This window comes from Pyrus communis, chromosome 16, assembly GCF_041283825.1.
Source record: "Pyrus communis isolate YQ-2024b chromosome 16, ASM4128382v1, whole genome shotgun sequence".
NCBI classification, from domain to species: domain Eukaryota; kingdom Viridiplantae; phylum Streptophyta; class Magnoliopsida; order Rosales; family Rosaceae; genus Pyrus; species Pyrus communis.
This window is the reverse complement of record NC_142580.1, coordinates 3,007,412-3,026,098: the sequence shown is the minus strand read 5'-3', so window position 1 is coordinate 3,026,098 and position 18,687 is coordinate 3,007,412. Positions and strand designations below refer to the sequence as shown.

Genomic DNA, 18,687 nt, shown 5'->3' with positions numbered 1-18,687 from the left:
ATGAAAGAATAATGATGAACTTCTGAACTTGGACGAGGAACACTGAACCTTCAAATCATATATAAATAATAATATGTGGAGGAAGTTAGATCATTATGACCTAAAAAAATCCAAAGCAGGTATCATGTTAACTACATCATATATCAATGGTAATTGACAAGCAGCAGGCTATTCACACACCATTTCTACTTCTTACATATTTTTATTATTTTTTGTCTGTTAATCTTTTTTAATTCATTCGATCAGATAATCAAAAATCAGATATATGTATAAAATAAATAAATAAATGTGTAAATAGCACCACCCTTTATATACATGATTTAGGTGCCCTGTTTGAGTAAGTGTCACTTCCTTCCCTTCCAATCCTCATAAAAGTTTGCACTTCTTCCTTAAAGAGCAAAGGTTGACCTAAGCAGAATAGGGAAAACCAGATCAAAGAGCACAAAGAATGTAATGTGAACCTGTTTTTCGTTATACTTTTATCCGCTTTTGGTTTTCAAAATTTGTTCCGATAGTATTTATGCTTAATTCAAGTGACTAAAAAGTATTTATGCCTGCAAATCCGTATTCAAATTCACCATATCACCTATATATATAAATGTATGTATGTATGTATTGCATAGGGTTTAGGAAAGAATATTAAGAGGTCATATCCATCATCCATATGACAAGAAAACTCACCATGCAGGAGAACATACAAGTAGGATCAAATAAAAGGAAAGAGGCTGAAAAGCCAATTACTATTGATCGGTACTACGTTGCCAAAGCTCATAAAGGATTCGGCAAAAGATGCGCTCTTGGCCAGTTAAAAACTCAACAAGAATTCTTTTTATAAAGAAAATGGATGGGAGGATTTAGGTATTTGATGCTAACAATTTTAGAAAATTTAGTAATAATTCACCTTCATGTGGTCTCCAATCCAAGGTTGAAGTGCTCAATGAGTCATCCAAATTAAACAAATAAAACAAAAATGAACTAATTAATCATCACAAACTGAGTTTAATTTAATCTTTTACTTTTAAACTAACCTTCATTGCGTCATCGCATAAAATGTTAGTGACTTTAATTAATTTGACTTCAACCCCATTTCTCAAATTCCCCTTTTTTCTCCTCTTCGAAAACATTCCTCACAATAATTATTACTCCCGCACATAGACGAGAAAGTTTTCGTGTGTCAAAAATACGGATCGGTACACTAAGTTTCATAATATAATTGGTTGATTTTTTTTTTTTAAGTTACGAAAGCAATTAGTTTATTATATTTGATCAATCGGACTATGTTTCCGGCATACTGAAGAGTCCCTTCACATCAATTTTTTCTCTATTCTAATAACCATTATATATATATGACGCCAAGTCATTATCCAAATCTATAAATGCATGCTCATGCACATGAATCTCATCTCATATTTATAAAACACATAAACATTTTGAGATTCTCTGTTCGAATTTATATATTCGACTGTTTATTAGAATCTCCTTTCCTCAGCATCGTTCGAATCATAAATTCATAATACCATGGTCTTGTAATACCACCAACAACCACCATGATGGAATATGATCCATATTTAAGATGCATATATATATCTTCCCCCACATACATCAGACACATTTACCTGTTTCATCTCAGTAATTGTCCACCCTTGCTGGCTTATGTAAGCTTCTGAAACAGTTGCTCTTTTAAAACCGCACGTCCCTCCCCTATATAAACCCCTCTCACTCTTCATGCTGTCATCGCCTGCCCTCCAAAACACAGGTCGCAGCCCCTTCAACTGCAAGTTCAACTGCAAGTCCATAAAAAACCTTAAACAAAAAATCTCAGCTTTTAGAGCCATGCTTCCAGGTGAGATCATCTCAGGACTCCACTACTTCGAACCTGAAATCCCACTTCCAAATCCCTCCGACTATGCCTTCATGCACAACCAAATCCCCTCCCACCATTTCAACACCTTGTTCAACAACTTATCCCGTCAAATCCCTCCTCCTCCAGGCCATGACTTCACTCAACAATCCTCCAGCCTCAGCTACAACTCCAGCACCTCCGACGACGCTGAAGAACACCACCACCTCAGAGTCATCGAAGAGAGGAAGCAGAGGAGAATGATATCCAACAGAGAATCTGCTCGGAGATCGCGGATGAGGAAGCAGAAGCACCTCGACGAGCTGTGGTCGCAGGTGGTGCGGCTGAGGAACGAGAACCACAGCCTGATAGGCAGGTTGAACAACGTTTCGGAGTCCCGCGACAGGGTTGTGGAGGAGAATGCTCGGCTCAAGGAAGAAGCTTCCGACCTTCGTCAAATGCTCACAAACCTGCAGATTGGCAGCCCTTACAATATAAATGCTTCCACCTTCAGAGAGCTGGATTCAGATGTGCCCTGCATCACGGCCCATCTCAGAGCCGAATCCTCGAACCAATCCATCGCCGCATCGGCCGATTTGCTCCATTAAGATAAATGAGAATCACTGTTCTTCCATTAGAACATTAGCCTACTTTATGTCCCTTTTGTTTACTCTAATTGCTATTCAGTTTTTTATTATCCTTCCAAGCACTTCGCCACCATCTTACATCAACTTGGCTAATAGAGGAGTCTTTATCACATTCAAAATCGATGCATGCGAACATGACAAGAGAGATAAAGAGAAGGGGATGTATTCCGCTGGTTGCACGCAAGAGTTTGCACTTCTCGCCGCGAACACAACTGTAAAATGTACTTGCAGTTGCAGGTCATAATTACTGAGATATTTCTTTGTAGCCCATCAAAGAATTATCAAACACTGCATCATTTATATCATCATTTTTATCTTCTTTTTTTTCTAATTTGACAACTGAGAACCCTACAAACCACCTGAAAAAAAAATACACAAGAAATTGCGCATTTAGAAAGATCAGAACAAAAGGGTTACTACTTGGTACTTACTACTATACAACATGATAAATCTCTCCCATCACCGCTATAAGGGAAAATAGATACAATCGAATGTACTAAATTCGGGAAAATAACGGGCAAGGATCAGTTCGTGGAGTACATTCAATAACGTTGTGGGAACAATCTGAGTGAGCCGGAGACTAACAGCGGGAACAGGAGAAAGACAAGAAGTGGTGGAGGTGGTGGTGCTAGTGGTGGCTCATCATACAAAAATGTACGAATACCATGCGAAAACAAAACATTTGAAAAGGTTTATCCACTAGCTAGCAAAATTACACACCTTCCCCTCTCAGTAATGTGTTTTAAAATTTTTATTTTGACCTGTCTCTGTTGTCTCGCTTTGTTCAGCCAAACCAAGCTTCCATCATTGCTTTCGTGAACGCATTCGAATGTCCTGCCAAGAAAGCCGACGCTTCAGGTGCTGCTTCGACAGTGGATTTACCTTTATCTGGCACTGTTGGAGCACACACACATGCATTTGCCATATATAATGCAGCATTACTAATGATGTAGTCCCACCATATAATTTATGCGTCACATTCCAGCCAGGCCCCTCCTTGAGAATATATGTGTGATCACATTTAATGATTTCATGAGAGAAGAAACACTCATACACATGTAGTGATGATGCACATCCTAGTATTAATTTAAGCAACTTCTTGACCTGCGTCTTAGTCTCGTTCAACATTATTAGTATCAGTTGTACACAACAATGTGTCACGTTATAACATAACATAGAAAAAATACACATAATTTTATGTATGCAACTAGTGACACTTAAGAATCTTTTGCTTGTCTATATTTTTGGATGACTTTGACGATGTTTCCATCATATGATATTTATAAATCTCAAATAAGACTGCAAAATTTTGTCATACCAAATCTTTCTTCTCCTGTTTCTTTATTTTGGAAATAAATAAATAAATCTTTCTTCTCCTGTGAATGAAGGAAACGGCAAAATCTATAACATCCTTTTCTGGCTGAAGTGAGAACCCTAATTTTTATCATTTATATCATCCTTCTCAATTATAGCTGAAGTGAGATCAATATCTATAACATATGGACCACAACATTAACAACTTTTCAACGGATATATACATAGTTGATCCGTTATAGTTAATACGTTGATATATTGTCGATATGTTATCAATATGGATCCCACCCAAGTTACAGTTGACAAAGTATAGTTAGTGGTGTACAGTAAAAAGAGCCCGTTCACGAACAATGCCCCGTGGAGCTTCCATGGGCCTTTTGCCCTCAATTCACAGGTCTCATGCAATGAATCTGTTCTGGTGTACAAAACAGACAGTAACTACCACTTTGGTTTATTATTGAAGTAGCTTGGAGTCACCATTAATTGGAATGGGATAACAATTTGCTCAACTCAAATACAAAACCTTTAATCTCCTAGATTACAGGACGTAGCAAAATTTACTAAATTAACAAAGTAACTAGGGAAAAGGAATGAATTATATCATGGTGCAGTAGCTATGATGTCTTGTGTGTAGATATAGTCTGTGTGAGCAACCATGGACCTTTTCATCAAACATTCTTCACTGTTCAAGCCCTTGCAATCAACAGCATCATCATCATCCAGCCTTCCTTCCTCCTACAAATTAAAACAAAAACATAAACTAAAATTAATTGAAATTAACATGCACCAGGATTGAGATTAATATGAGAACAAAAAAATAAAGGGTAATTAACTTAGGGAAGTGATTTTGGCAATTCCATTTTCGTCTCTGTACTCCTTTCTTCTTTTAATCGTGGAGATAACTGAGATTTCTCTGGCTTCTGTACATGAAATATACAGTACAAAAATGGCCAAAAGGAAGAACATTATCTAGGCATTCGCCATTGTTTTGGTCTCAAAAGCTTCACAACTTCAGTGCAGATTAAGGAAAAGGCTCCCTCCTTTATATATGAATATAATTATGGAGAAAAATTAAAGGCTAGAAATTTAAATTGGGTTTTGACTTTTGGGAGAGTAAATGGCAATGATGGAGTGATGATTCTATTTGCTGCTGCCATAAATGAGATATTGTTGTGCAGCAGAGGAGCGTAGAAAGTCAAAACGTTGCCGTTACCAATTAGTGCAGGTCAAAGCTCATCCTCTTGAATTTCTTATTGTTCCTCCTAGTAAAAATCACCATTTAAAGACATCATTGAGAAGCCTTTTTTTTTTCTTTTTTTTTTTCTTTCTCATCTGATTTTTTTAGTGTGAGTTTGTTTGGTGATAGGGAGCTGGCTGTACTCTTTACCAAGCTGCTGCAAGTGTACTTGTGTAAGATCAAGTCACATGCTTTGGCATGCATGTGATGGACACTTGTTTTTGAATATCGCTTGTACTAAAAAAACATGATATGGGTTTGAAGGGTTTGGGAGTGGGCTAACCGGGTTGGGGTTTACATTTGAATTTCTTGTTGGTCCACTTCGACTGTGAGCTGCCTGAGTTTAGCCCAGTATTTTCAACTACGTAGATATTGTTAGTTGGTCAGGCTATTGAGAATTAGAATTCTTCTCTCGTCTTCTCTTATCCTCCAAAAAGCTTCAACTATCTGCTCAAAGTTCTCTCCAAAGTTGCAACTTTCAGTCATATTTTTGTAATTCCCGACTCAACTGGTGAACCATGGCATTTTCTCCAACACCCATCTCTGATTTTTCGTTCACCAATATTCTAAAACTGCCTAAAAGGCACTCTTCACCACCTACTGTCAACTCAAAAGGCATACCCACATACCTCACCTTTAACCGTGATAGTTCTGCCACAAAGAAGCTTCTGATACCCTTTCACAACACAGGGCAATTCGTGCCCCGAATTCGGATAGAAATTTACCTACACTAGAAATGCTAATGTAGCGGTATTCAAAGTTAATTATGCATTGACACGTGTTTTAACTTTATATGAAAAAACTCATTGCCTCACAAAGGCACTTCGGTCTCATTCTAGCCATCATCGTATGATTTACACACGTCATAAATCGAACCTAGAACGTATGGTCTGAAATTTGTCCACAACCACTGAACAACCTAATATATTATTGAATTTAATTATTAAAAGTGCGTCTAAAATTTTCAATAATGTGAGTGAGTGGTGAGTCCGAGCCATTTAAAAGGCAAGGTCCATTACGATTGTAAGCCTAATTAGGAAATACAACTAACCCTCATTTTATAAAGAGGAATTTTTTAAAGAACTATCTGATCACGTTATTTATAAGACAATCATTTCCAAAGTCAGGTTATGTAAGAGCTATAATGCCTATAAGGTGATTAGATAGCCATTTTGATGATTTCATAATTAAAAGTGGTTTTCACATTCTCTTTTTTCGCTTTGTTATAATTAGGATATTAATCAAACAAAAATTAACATACAAAAAGTAAAAATAAGTATAGAAATAGAAGCTGAGAGTGAAAAATCATCAGTGCCTCTAATTTATGAGAAATTTTTTAATGTGTCAGAAACACATTCAATAGATAAAGTGTCATAATATCAAAACTTTTTTTCATGTATTTGACCACTAGTTACCGTGTAGTCCGCACACTGAAAAAGATGTCTCGTGATGTATAAGGCCAGGGAATGACACGTGCAACTACAACAACATCGCAGAGCACACCGTCCCAAAAAGTGGAAGTTTCCCCTTCCCGGTTCCCGGAAATTTTCTTTGTAATTTTGTTGCCTTTCTTTCCTTCTTCCTTCTCCTTTTTGTTCCCTTGCTGCGTCCTCACCTCCTCGGATTTTATAAATGGAGTCAGAGCAACACAATCCTCTCACAAGCTGAAATTATAAAATAAAAAAAATAAAAAATAAAAAATAAAATAAAAAACCAATTCAGATTTCCCTGTTTGCCAATCAGGAGTTGAATTTAAAAAGAAATGATGTGGATGATGGGATTGAGCATCTAGAGCTTACTGGATTTGACGGTGGCCGGAGTTTCAACGATGGTTGGTTTGGGGATCTTTGCGTTTATTGCTTCTATTCTTTGCTATGCCGCTTTCTTCTACACCGCCAAGGACATTTCTTCTTAATCCACCCTTGGCCATTACTCAAGGTAATAATCCCCAATTCAGATTATGGTTTTACGGTTTTACCTCCGTCTAGGTAGGTGAAATTTTGTGGTTGATTGATCATGTTCATGATTTGTCTTGTTCATAAATCCAATCTTATATTTGGGAATTTAATAGTATTGAAATGATGGATTTTATGCCATACATAACAACACGTTATGATGCTGATGAACCTGACGATAGTGGTTTAGGAAGGCTAAAATGCTTTTTTAAATCTTTTCGACTCTCAAAATGATTGACTGATGGGGCGAAGCTCCATTGAAAATAAAAAGTATTTGATGTATTGTTGGAATTGGCAAGATTTACTTGGAAGTTTCACCATTTTTTAACTTTGTGGTGTAGGTTAGCTCGAAGGACCGTAATGGAATGAAATGCTTGGAAACAGGGTTTAAGATTCAATTCAAATGAAGCTCTTATTACTGCACCTCTAATTAGGGTATGAAGATTTTTTGTTGAGTTCAATAAGATTGAATGATTGCGGTGAAATTTAGAAATATGGAAAGAAAAAAAAAAACTATAGCTACTGTGGCTAGCGACGGAGCTAACATGAGATCATTAATTGTTCATGATCCCAACTATTTCAAAACTTGTATGTGTATTTGTATTTGTATTTGACTCTTATAAACAATTATGACAAACTAAATTATAACTCATTCCTTCTCTTCTAATTTGATTTTCTCCTACCATCACTGTCTTTTGTTTTTCTCCTTATGTACGACTTTATTATGCACACCAAGTGCTCGATGAAATGTTACAGTTGACAAGTTTTGACAGTCTTCAATAGTACTTGACAATTTTCTACAATTACTCTCAGCAAGCCTATACATATTATATTAGTTGTCGACATACATAGGCATAAGTTCAGCAAATGTCAGCAAGAATCGGCAGAGGCCCACTAGGTGTTGGAAGTTAGGCCAATGAAGGTTTTTTTTGTTGAAACATGACATATTATTTGAAAATCTTAGCTCCACCACTGCTAGCATTATTTTGATCATAATTGCTCCACCATGATAGTAAGAGCAAGTTGTGTTTTGATTTCTAAACCAAGCGATAATTCTTGCATTACATCATTATGGTTCGAAAGTGAATTTTGCACTACATGCATCGCAGTTGAGTTTTGTCACGAGATTGAATCAATTGACAAAAATAAACGAAAAGTGTGCCTAAGAAAAAAAAATGGGCCCTTTTTTTTGAAAAAATAAAGGCCCTTAGAAATCATTATTTCTTCTCTATGTTACAACTACCCTCGTCTAGGTATCGAACTCGCCGTCCTTTGATCCCAAAAGCATTTGAGGGTATGGTTGCATTTTAACTTGCAGAGAAAAATAATAAAGGAAATTGCTATTAGTATTTTAAAATTTTTGTTCTACATTGTGTATTTTTCTTTTTAATTATAGAAAGTTTGAAATGTTAAATAAAATTTTTTGAATGCTAATAATAATTCTTAAAATACAAAGTGGATTAATACAAAGGTGATTTTACTTTCTTTATTTTTTTAAATGATCGTTATATACTTTAATTTTCAATTTATTTTGATATTTGGTACCATCCTTGAATAGCCGCTGCAGCACAATGCGTCTCTTTCTGAAGCAATTGCTCAAAAGCTACTTTAAGAAAGAATAAATGTTACAGGCATTTTCTCATGTTCCACATCAATTCGTACTCCAAAATAAGGGTTTTTTTTTTTTTTTTTTTTTCTTTCCATTATTAAAAAAGGGACCCGGGGCTGGCAAAAGCCACACCAGTCCATTTTTTTGGAGAAAGAAAAGTTTTAGCTTCTCTCTAATTATCATCGTATGATTCTTGAACGTGAGAAATCGAATTCAAAATTGACCGTGTGAAATACAAGCATAAAATTAACGTTAACTACTGATTCATTCCGTGATGATTGTGTTCCATAAAAAGGTTAAAGTGAGAGAATCTGCACAAGAGTACAACACAAAGATTAAAAATTATTCATGCAACACGCTCATAGGCGGATCACGACCGTTCCTGACAAGCACATTCTTTTCCAACTTCTTGTTAAATTAGGTGAAATCGAGGATGACTGCATTAAGCATTGTACTTAGCAAACATTTAAGAAATTTGAATGCACATTCATAAAAGAGCATTATATCCAAACCACAATAAATTCAAATTCTTTCACAATCCAGAATTCCCCAGTGTATACGAGAAGCCCTAAAATTGGGTAGGCCCAGGTAAGCCCATTGCCAGGTGGCGCACAACCAAGTGATCTCCAGCGGAAGAGGATACTCTCCGGATTCGTTTTACAGTGATCCCAGGATTTCCACTTTTAACCGTTCATCGTATATCGTGTAATTATTTTTCATCAGATGTTATTTGTGTTTAATTTTAAATAAAAAAAAATCAAATGATTTATGATCGCACGATGCATGATGAATAACTAAGATATGAGATCCCTAAAATTTCCACAATTTAGATCCGGATGGGATCCAAATCCATCTCCAGCTCCATACAGCCACAGGATCACATTGGAATTCCAGATTCCCACACAAGAAATTCAAAGTAAATTTATCAAAAGGCCACCATCCCATTAAAAATTAAAAATTTCTTGGACTGGTCCCAGTCCTTAGTCCCTAAACAGAGCTCTAGTTACGTAAAAGTTCAAATCTTTTCAGAAGTACAGATTGTGAGAGAGAGAGAGAGAGAGAGAGAGAGAGAGGAGTGCCCTGGATGTCTCTGCTTCTCTATCTGATCCAAAGCTAGAGACTTGTTTGTTTCCTGGGAAAATTTGGATCACGGGAAGTGAAATCCGAGATGGGTTTGGCGGAGTACTTGAGGACAATCGATTGGGAGGAGGAAGCCTACCCAGCATATGAAGATTTCGCAATTCTTCCTTTGTTCGTCCTCTGCTTCCCAACCGTCCGATTTTTTCTGGATAGATTCGTCTTTGAGGTACATAGATTTGATTCGAGCAGCTAAAGTTTCGATCTTTTGTAGCTTACTCATGTGATTAATGTTGTTTATCCGAATTTTAGATCGTTAATGATGTTTTTAGGGTAATGTTGATTGACTCATGTGGGAAATGCACTTTTGTATGATGGGTTGTGCTTGGATATCAGATTGGTTAACAGGATATGTTTTATTGTTGTAAAGTGATTTGACTGGTTTTGGGGTCTTTTAAGATTCAATGTTTGTTTGCCTTGTCTTTCAGTTTCGTTTAGATCTTCTTTCGGCTTGTACTTTCTTTAAGCTATGAAGGGATGAGAAAGAAAACAACTTGGTTTACTTGGGGATTTTCGAGTAAGAAGCTCCTCTGAGGTCGATTAAAGGTTAATGATTGAGTCAAAATTGTACCTGCCTTGTTTATTTAATGGCATAAGGTCAATGTAGTATTAACATGTTTGCTTTCTTTATTGGTGCTGATGTTTTTATTTCCGACAAGCAACTTAAACCCTTTCTTAGTAGTCTTCCTGAATATGACCGATTAGTTTGTATGGCCAGATCGATAAACATGAGGGTCTCGGTGTTGATTGTTGGTGTAAGATCATTGTTTATAAGGTATAATAGGATCAGTTACGTTTCTCCATTTCTTTCGCACACTAGCTATGTTGTGACGGTGAGTGCTTTTGCTTAAAAATACTGATTTTCTTGATTATGCTCGAAGGGAGCTCTAGCTTTTTCCTAGCTATGCTAAGCTACGTAAAATGTACAGCCTTATCTTCACCCAAGCTAAAGTTTTCTAGTTTAGTCCAGGGCAGCTTTTGTTTTCCATTTCTTTTCAGTTAAACATGTATTTAATTGTGAACATGACTGCTTTTCTTTCTCTTAAGATCTTTATTTGCTCAGTGTTAGTTTATATCTGATATTGCAGAAATTGGGGAGGCGGTTAATTTTTGGAAAGGGCATTCAGAAGTGGGATGTAAAAACTGATGAACAAAGGAAGAAGATTAGAAAATTCAAGGAGTCAGCATGGAAATGCATATATTTTCTTTCAGCAGAGTTTCTAGCCCTCTCTGTAACTTACGAAGAGCCTTGGTTTACTAATACAAAATACTTTTGGGTAGGACCAGGAGACCAGGTCTGGCCAGACCAAAAAATGAAGTAAGAGTTCTTAATTAGAATATGTGTCACGTTTCTGTTTGTTCAGATTAAGACAGACATATGTGATGGGAGTGTCAGTATTGTGCTCAATCATCGTTTGACTAATACGAAAAGTTGAGCTTTATCAAAGTCCATAAAATGTTACTTGTGAATTTCAGGTTGAAATTGAAGGGGGTTTATATGTATGCTGCTGGATTTTACACATACTCCATATTTGCTTTGATTTTCTGGGAAACAAGGCGTTCCGACTTTGGGGTGTCCATGGGCCATCATGTAGCAACTGTCATTCTCATTGTGCTGTCTTACATTTTCAGGTATGTTCTGATGGCATGAGTTTGTAGCTTTCTCATGTTCTTTTAGTCACAAAACCAACGAAGCGAGAATACTACAACCTAAAAAAGGTATGAAGGAGGCCTTATTTGAAGTAATAGCATAATACAAGCACTATGGGTATTCGGCTTAAAAAATCTAGGGAAACATAAAATATATATTCACTATGTTTTACGATATATTTCATTCGGTCACTTTCTCCTGTTTCTTGCAGGTTTGCCCGCGTAGGTTCAGTTGTTTTAGCTCTTCATGATGCTAGTGATGTGTTTCTTGAGGTAGGGAAGATGTCCAAATACAGTGGTGCGGAAATGACTGCTAGCTTTGCATTTATTCTTTTTGTATTGTCTTGGATCATACTGCGACTCATTTACTATCCATTCTGGGTCCTTTGGAGTACAAGGTTTGTCTAACTAGATGCCTAACTTATATTAAAGTGACATTTCATCTTCAAATTTTTTGATGAAAGAACAGACCTTAGTAGTTTTACAAATGAAGCTCTGGTCTCTATGATTCTGTGCACGCTAAAACTTTCTATATTGTATTATGTTTGCTTGCTTCTTTTTCTGGCAGCTACGAAGTTATCCTGACATTGGACAAGGAGAAACACTCTATAGATGGACCAATATACTACTATGTGTTCAATACTCTCCTATTCTGCTTACTTGTGCTTCACATTTTCTGGTGGGTGTTGATTTATCGGATGCTTGTTAAACAAATCCAAGCAAGAGGCCAGCTTAGTGAGGATGTTCGGTCAGGTGAGTGAATTGTCGTATTTTTTTCGTGTTCTGTCAAAATACAATGTACATAATGTGATCACGAGGCACCAATGTATTTGCACCTGCATCCCTCCTTATTTAATTAGTTTAGCGTTGTACAGTATTTGCACCTGCATCCCTCTTTATTTAATTAGTTTAGCGTTGTACAATATTTTATTTGCAATGGTACAGCGTAAAGTCAGTCAATAATTTCCTTTTATGATCTGGTTCTCTTTCGATTATCCATTGTCTTAGTCTGTTGCCTGATGTTTGCTTTTCGTTTCTTTATCAATTTTCTCTGTACAGATTCTGAAGGTGAAGAAGATGATCACGAAGATTAAACGAGAAACAGAATTTACAGCCACACCGTGACCCTCAAGCAAAGGTACTCTTAAATTTTAGGGAATCCATTGGGATTCCACAAGAAAGAAACCACATTTTCATATTGCATTTTGTGCAGAATAATTTAAACCACATTTTCAAGTGGAATCGTTGTAATTATAGAATTTGAGGCAGCTGTTACGCTATTTTAGTAGCACACGCCAATACGAAAAGAAATGGGACAACTAAAAACTGCTGTCTGCTTTATTTCCCTTGCTAGTTAGACTGAGGAATGTAGTTTTCATTTTTCCTGCAGACGAGGAACATCTTACATTTACACCGTTGATGTATTCTTTTGATAGTGAAACAATTTTGGTGGAACAAGTGCGTCGTGATTGCAGGGATGGTATGTTAAGCGGGATACGATACGGAAGGAGGTTGAATGAATAGATTGGCAAGGGTACAGAAGTTTGATTCTGGCTCAGCTTTCCGTTCATTGCCTTCAATTTGAATCTGCTGGCATGATTGACATGCTAATGCAAGGGATTTGATGTGTAACTGGAACTGTAATAGTTGTACACTTTTTCGAGTCAGCTATAAGGTTCTTGTGAATACAATGGCTAATTTCTTTTCTAAACCATCCATGATTAACAGATTTTTTCGTTTTCTTCGAGTAATTAGGTCTCGAAAGCCATCTTTACAGTCTCTTAATCTCCGTTGTGATTTGCCACACGTTGTCTTTGTTTCTCGTGTTTATATTTAGATACGGCCCCTCTCTAGGGGGAATTCAGAACGCTAGAATCTTTCTTAGGAACAACTTCTACCCGCAGGAGCGCACTTCTGTTTTCCCTTTACTAGTAGGGGGTCCCGTGGTTCCTATGTCGCGGTGTTTCTGGTCCTTTCCTTTTGGCATTTCGACCCGAAGCTACCAGCGCCTGTCGGCAAGAACTAGGCTTGGTTAGTAGTGCCCGCCTATCCTGTGTCGTTCGCCTGCCGGCCCATGAATTCTTCAAATCGGACTGGCAGGCGAGGTGGATGGGGACTGTCGAAGAAGTGCCTCAACGTGGATCTTTTGCCTAAGATGCTTTTGTTCAAGATTTTCATGTTTGGGTTATGCATGGAACAATAAGATATTCATCATCTTAGGTGGTTTTCGTTTTGAGTAGAAGTATATTCCAAACAAAAATTATAAATATACATTATTAAAATATATAATTAATTGTATAACTCACATTTAGCTTTTAGCCCAAAAACAGCTTTTCTACTCCAACCATTCTACCCTAAAATTTTAGCCTGGGATTATTAAAGAATGAATTTAGGCTATTTTTTTTGTTAAATTAAATTTTAAAAAAATAAATAAATATGTAGACTATCGTAAATTAATTTTATGAACATTTTAATCTAAAAAAATTTAAATTCCAATAAATATTGGGTAGAGTCCACCCCGATTTCTGGGCTAAATTTCGGGGAGAATTTGGCATTGGTTTAACATTTAGCATTTAGCTCAAAATTTCCCCTTGGGTTGGAGTGCGTTTGGGGGAAAATTTTGGGGGGTAATTTGGCTTTTAGCCCATTATTGGAGTTGGTCTAACGCTATTGGTTTAATAAAAGAAAATTAATTCATTTTACTAATTGGTGATACTGCAGAAAGCACAATTGTATTTTTCTTGGAGAATAAGATTCGTGCTTATATTTTGTACCAAAGCGACATCGTTCCTTTTTCTTCTCTCTCTCCGCTCTTTTTGTTATCCTCAATACCCCGTTGCGACGTCGTTTAAATCCTCTTCATTTCCGTTCTCGCTTCTGGTAATTCCACATTTGATACGCCATGGAAGATGTACTGACTGAGATTCCGCCGCCATCGAGGTTCTTTCAGGAAGATCTCAACAACTTCACACCTCCGTCACCGCCCCTTCCCTTTCCCTTCCTCTTGTTCTGTCAAAATCCTAATGGAGCGGCCGCAGAGATGCCTCTCCGCCCCTCTCTCCTCATCGTTGCCCTATCCTCCCCATCCCTCCACCTCTTCCACAATGTGTCCTACAAAACCCTGATCGGAACCCTAGTCCTCCCGGAAACCCCCTTCTCCGGCAACTCAATCGATCCCTCTCTCAAAGACAAGTCCTGCAACATCTACTCCCTCCCAAACCCCCAAACCCCTGAATCTCCAACCCTCCTCGTTTCCTTCCAGTGCCCGATCGCCGCCGAGAGATGCCACGCCGTGGCCAAGCTGCTCACTTCTCACCAGATCGTCCCCCAGAGGGTCCTGATTCTCGACTCGGTCCAGACCCTCAACTTCCGAGGCAAGCTTTCGAAGGACGAGGCGGCAGCGTTCAAGCTGGAGACCACCGCGGAAAGAAAGGCGCCGTCTTTGAAGCTGGAATATTTCCCCTCGGCCAGCGTCGTGGATGGGCTGGGCGCGGCGCTGTTGGCGGCGTGTGAAATCAAGAACATCAGGGCGGCGCTCTGCGTGACGTGGCCGCAACTCGGAGCTTTGGTGCTGTCCCTGATCAGGTCCCACATCTTCCCAGCATTTGATTTGGAATTGAGCATTGATTCTGGTGGTGAGGATTATGTGATTTTAGGGCAAGATAAGGATCACCATCATCCTTTTGATTCCGATTTGTATACTTGACATGTTTATTGAGTCCACGCTTTCTTCGCTCATCTGCTTTTCTGGGTTTACACAAATTCTGAAATTTTTTTTTTCTGCAATTTGTATTGGTTGTGCGAATTTCATTTTTTCTGATATATAGATCAACCATTCAAGAACATGTATTAGCTTTTTGTAGATGTCGTTGTGTTATTCCGGAACGCTACTGCGGCGATCGGACTATATTGTAGCGTCAACTCGTGTCATGCAAATTATTTTTCCCAACCATATTCATAATTCATACACAAGTCTCTCCTCCAAAGGTCCTCATTCTTGTTGCAAATTACATGTACGTATTGGTACGATCCGTTTATCGGTTGAGGAGCTTTGAACTTGAGACTTCGATTATCAAAAAAGTATCATTAGATTAAGAGTTAGTTGAAATTAGATTTTTGGTTCTTTTGCCCAAACAAATTGAAATTAGATTTTTCCAACCAAAACTTTAGTACAAAAAGATGAATAATTAAGACAAGATTTCATACTTCACCGTTTAACCTAATCTAACAATGAACAAGTCCACGCCATACCAGAACGAGAGAAATAATCAAATCCTCAAATTTGAACTCTTTCTACATCAATTGATTTAATATGCTCGACCTTTTTCTTTTTCCTGAAGATGGTAAGCAGGAAGCCTCAACTATTAACACGACTTTTGTTACACGAATACACTATTTGCAGTAGCATCACGTACTAATAAGGTTATACTGTTGAAACAAGGTATCACTGTGTAAGTGCCACGGTGACAATCATATAACTTGGAGTCTAATTACTGTTAAGAGTTCTGTAAAAGATAATAGGGAGTTTTAACAAAAAACTCGCGGTACTGTTCATTTTAACGAAAAATCACATTTTTACAATAAAAAGTCAATCTTGATACTATTCACTTTACCCTTTATTTTGTTTTTATCGTTAAAACTCAAAGTTTTTAAACTTTTTTTATTAATTTTCCTAAAATAAAAGGTAAAAGGTAAAAGGTAAAAGGGGTGAACGTTAGCTGTTATTAGGCTCTGTTTGTTGGGAAAAGCATGCGCTTTTGACTCTTGTTTGGAACTCCTGGTTCGAGAATACCCACCAAACGGGCCAAATATTAGTTGCATCCTCTATTGACCCCGAAGTCTTAACCCCAAATACTCAAAAGTCAAAACTCCCCATGCAACATGCAATGCAAACATTTTCTTGCATTTTTCACTTATATATGTATCTCTCAGTCCCAACCATCTCTCCGACTCTCTTCAATCCTCCAAGAAAGCCCTCGATCGCGACCGAAAATGGCTCCTTTTTCCCTTTGCTTTCGGCCCTTCGTTATGCAACTCTTGCTGCTAGGTTTCGCCGTTTTGAGCACCGGCTTGCGCACAGGTGACCCTCCGTTAACGTTGGACTACTACGTATCTGCATGTCCGACTGTGTTTGAGATTGTGAAGAAAGAAATGGAATGTTTAGTGCTCTCTGATCCTCGTAACGCCGCCTTGGTGGTTCGATTGCATTTCCACGACTGTTTTGTTCAGGTTCCCATTTTTAAGGACTACATGATCACCATTGTTTAGTTTCAAGTTTTTGCAGAATTTTTAAAATTTAAGAATCCCATTTGAGTTCTTGGATTGTGTAAATAGGGATGTGATGGATCGGTTCTGCTAGAGGACACGATCACGCTGACAGGTGAGAAGAAAGCTTCCCCCAACATACACTCTTTAAAAGGTTTCAGAATTGTTGATAGAATCAAGAACAAGCTCGAATCCGAGTGCCCGGGAATCGTTTCATGCGCTGATCTTCTCACTATTGCTGCAAGAGAAGCTGTCATTCTGGTACAAATTAGAATACAAACCTCTAACATATGTGTATAAAGTTTTCTTCAAAAACAGAGTTTTTATCCTTCATTCATTGTTCTTTTTTTTTACAACTATAACCTACATTTTAATTTGGGTAGCCCGGATGGATCAAACTTGTTACAGAGGCGAGCATACTGTCTTGACCGTCTAACTCACGTTCTAATCCACATCTGCTTCTTTCATTATTTTTTACTTTGTAAGTTGGCTAACACATTACTCGGCCAACTCGCCTAACCCACACTTGCTTCGTTATTGTTGTTAACTTTGGAGGTGGGTGGACCTTATTGGGATGTTCCTTTAGGAAGAAAAGATTCTGTAACTGCTAGCCCTGAACTTGCAGAGGCTAACCTTCCTACTGCAAATGAAGGCCTTTCGACAATCATCTCCAAATTTTTTTACCAAGGCTTATCAGTCACAGATATGGTGGCTCTTTCAGGTACTTAAAAAAGATCCAAATTTTATTGCATGCGACCGTCACATGTGATCTTCCTCTCATATATGTACGCGGGAATTGAACACATGTGACCATCACACCCGTTCAAAAACACGTGTATATGCACGTGAGCTATTGATGCTAGCTAAATCTTTTGTATGCACAGTAACAAAAATGTGGATCATTTTGTGTGTGACCGATCTTTTCAGGGGCTCACACAATCGGCATGGCGCGGTGTGAGAACGTAAGAGAAAGGATTTATAGCGGGGACTTCGAAGCAACTTCAGGAATCAATCCGCTGTCGGAGTCGTACCTCAACAACCTGAGATCGACGTGCCCGCCAGTCGGTGGAGTTGGGGATAATAACGTAACCGCCATGGATTACGTGACTCCCGAACTCTTTGATAATTCTTTCTATCATCTGCTACTGAAAGGGGAGGGATTGCTGAACTCGGATCAGGAAATGTACTCTAGTTTGTTTGGGATCGAAACGGGGGAGATTGTGAGGAAGTATGCAGCTGATCCAGTTGCTTTCTTCGAGCAGTTTTCGGAGTCGATGGTGAAGTTGGGAAATATTACCAATGATGAAAGCTTTGAGAATGGAGAAGTTAGAAAAAATTGCAGGTTTGTCAACACTTAAGAGCTGCAATTAGTCCTCATGAGAGAAGCCTCATTTGGAAAACCATATTTGGTATTTTTATAACAAGAAGTGATCACAAATTTACATGTATTTTTATGTTTGTAAGTTAATGGAGAGTGATGTTTTATTGTGACAAGTAAGAGGTCATGACAGAAATACAAAAAACAATACTCTCTAGGCCAAAAATTTTGAGTTTTAATTTGTTTGAAAGCGTTTTTAGAGAAAATGTTTTTGAATTCAGAAGCAATTGAAGTGTTTTCTAGAAGCACTTGAAGTGCTTCCTTGAAGAAGCACTTGTTATGTGCTTCTTGCATGAAGTACTTCAAGTGTTTTTATAAGTTTCACTTGCATTTTTACAAAAAATTGGTCCAAAAAAATTTCACTTGCATTTTTACTAATGATTAATCCAGGAAGTAAGGGATGATATCATGTAGAAAACCTTCCACTGGTAAATATGATTGTAGTTTGTAGAAAGCCTTAGCCTTCATTCATTCATTGAGAACGTATAAATACATTTGATTACAAAGAGTCCTATTCGGATACAAGGTATTCCCTTCTATATCTCAAATACGAGATGACATACATCAATATGGTTTGGTTAGAGGTGACGAATTGGATTGTGACAAGGACTCTTGTTTAACAGGTCCCAATACTATTTTTACTAAAAACACTTTC

The 18,687-nt window shown here is 37.7% G+C and overlaps 4 protein-coding genes and 1 pseudogene across 7 annotated transcripts; all 5 read left to right on the top strand.

The window, feature by feature from the left end:
- Nucleotides 1-1,713: 1,713 nt before the first annotated feature.
- Nucleotides 1,714-2,806, top strand: LOC137731152 (uncharacterized). The gene has a single exon (XM_068470259.2). It carries the CDS (start codon nucleotides 1,726-1,728, stop codon nucleotides 2,446-2,448), a length of 723 nt encoding a protein of 240 aa, XP_068326360.2. The 5' UTR covers nucleotides 1,714-1,725; the 3' UTR covers nucleotides 2,449-2,806.
- A 3,713-nt stretch (nucleotides 2,807-6,519) lies between these two features.
- LOC148689832 (uncharacterized) lies at nucleotides 6,520-7,645 on the top strand (annotated as a pseudogene). The gene is made up of 2 exons (XR_015957826.1): nucleotides 6,520-6,976; nucleotides 7,335-7,645. The product of XR_015957826.1 is annotated as an uncharacterized LOC148689832 (transcript).
- A 1,843-nt stretch (nucleotides 7,646-9,488) lies between these two features.
- Nucleotides 9,489-13,118, top strand: LOC137731151 (ASC1-like protein). Of its 3 annotated transcripts, none has more exons than XM_088687814.1 (7): nucleotides 9,489-9,908; nucleotides 10,828-11,057; nucleotides 11,216-11,371; nucleotides 11,602-11,787; nucleotides 11,958-12,142; nucleotides 12,449-12,527; nucleotides 12,762-13,118. In XM_088687814.1, exons 1-6 carry the CDS (start codon nucleotides 9,771-9,773, stop codon nucleotides 12,481-12,483), a joined length of 930 nt encoding a protein of 309 aa, XP_088543940.1. In that variant the 5' UTR covers nucleotides 9,489-9,770; the 3' UTR covers nucleotides 12,484-12,527; nucleotides 12,762-13,118. The 3 variants fall into 3 exon arrangements, with proteins under 3 accessions (XP_088543940.1, XP_068326359.1, XP_068326358.1); XM_068470258.2 differs by having other exon boundaries at nucleotides 9,490-9,908; nucleotides 12,826-13,118; XM_068470257.2 differs by having other exon boundaries at nucleotides 9,491-9,908; nucleotides 12,780-13,118.
- Nucleotides 13,119-14,101: 983 nt separating this feature from the next.
- Nucleotides 14,102-15,375, top strand: LOC137732361 (uncharacterized). The gene has a single exon (XM_068471672.2). The coding sequence runs from the start codon at nucleotides 14,292-14,294 to the stop codon at nucleotides 15,093-15,095; it is 804 nt and encodes a 267-aa protein (XP_068327773.1). The 5' UTR covers nucleotides 14,102-14,291; the 3' UTR covers nucleotides 15,096-15,375.
- A 971-nt stretch (nucleotides 15,376-16,346) lies between these two features.
- On the top strand, nucleotides 16,347-18,148 carry LOC137730488 (peroxidase 11). Its single transcript, XM_068469475.2, has 4 exons — nucleotides 16,347-16,618; nucleotides 16,724-16,915; nucleotides 17,210-17,375; nucleotides 17,582-18,148. Exons 1-4 carry the CDS (start codon nucleotides 16,382-16,384, stop codon nucleotides 18,010-18,012), a joined length of 1,026 nt encoding a protein of 341 aa, XP_068325576.1. The 5' UTR covers nucleotides 16,347-16,381; the 3' UTR covers nucleotides 18,013-18,148.
- Nucleotides 18,149-18,687: the final 539 nt, after the last annotated feature.

What these genes read in the sequence shown, in the direction of transcription:
- LOC137731151 (XM_088687814.1), top strand. Translation starts at nt 9,771, where the DNA reads ATGGGTTTGGCGGAGTACTTGAGGACAATCGATTGGGAGGAGGAAGCC. An exon ending in TGGATAGATTCGTCTTTGAG is followed by an intron (nt 9,909 to 10,827) that starts GTACATAGATTT and finishes CTGATATTGCAG; the next exon opens with AAATTGGGGAGGCGGTTAAT. An exon ending in TGGCCAGACCAAAAAATGAA is followed by an intron (nt 11,058 to 11,215) that starts GTAAGAGTTCTT and finishes TGTGAATTTCAG; the next exon opens with GTTGAAATTGAAGGGGGTTT.
- LOC137732361 (XM_068471672.2), top strand. Translation starts at nt 14,292, where the DNA reads ATGGAAGATGTACTGACTGAGATTCCGCCGCCATCGAGGTTCTTTCAG.
- LOC137730488 (XM_068469475.2), top strand. Translation starts at nt 16,382, where the DNA reads ATGGCTCCTTTTTCCCTTTGCTTTCGGCCCTTCGTTATGCAACTCTTG. An exon ending in TCCACGACTGTTTTGTTCAG is followed by an intron (nt 16,619 to 16,723) that starts GTTCCCATTTTT and finishes TTGTGTAAATAG; the next exon opens with GGATGTGATGGATCGGTTCT. An exon ending in AGATATGGTGGCTCTTTCAG is followed by an intron (nt 17,376 to 17,581) that starts GTACTTAAAAAA and finishes CGATCTTTTCAG; the next exon opens with GGGCTCACACAATCGGCATG.
- LOC137731152 (XM_068470259.2), top strand. Translation starts at nt 1,726, where the DNA reads ATGCTGTCATCGCCTGCCCTCCAAAACACAGGTCGCAGCCCCTTCAAC.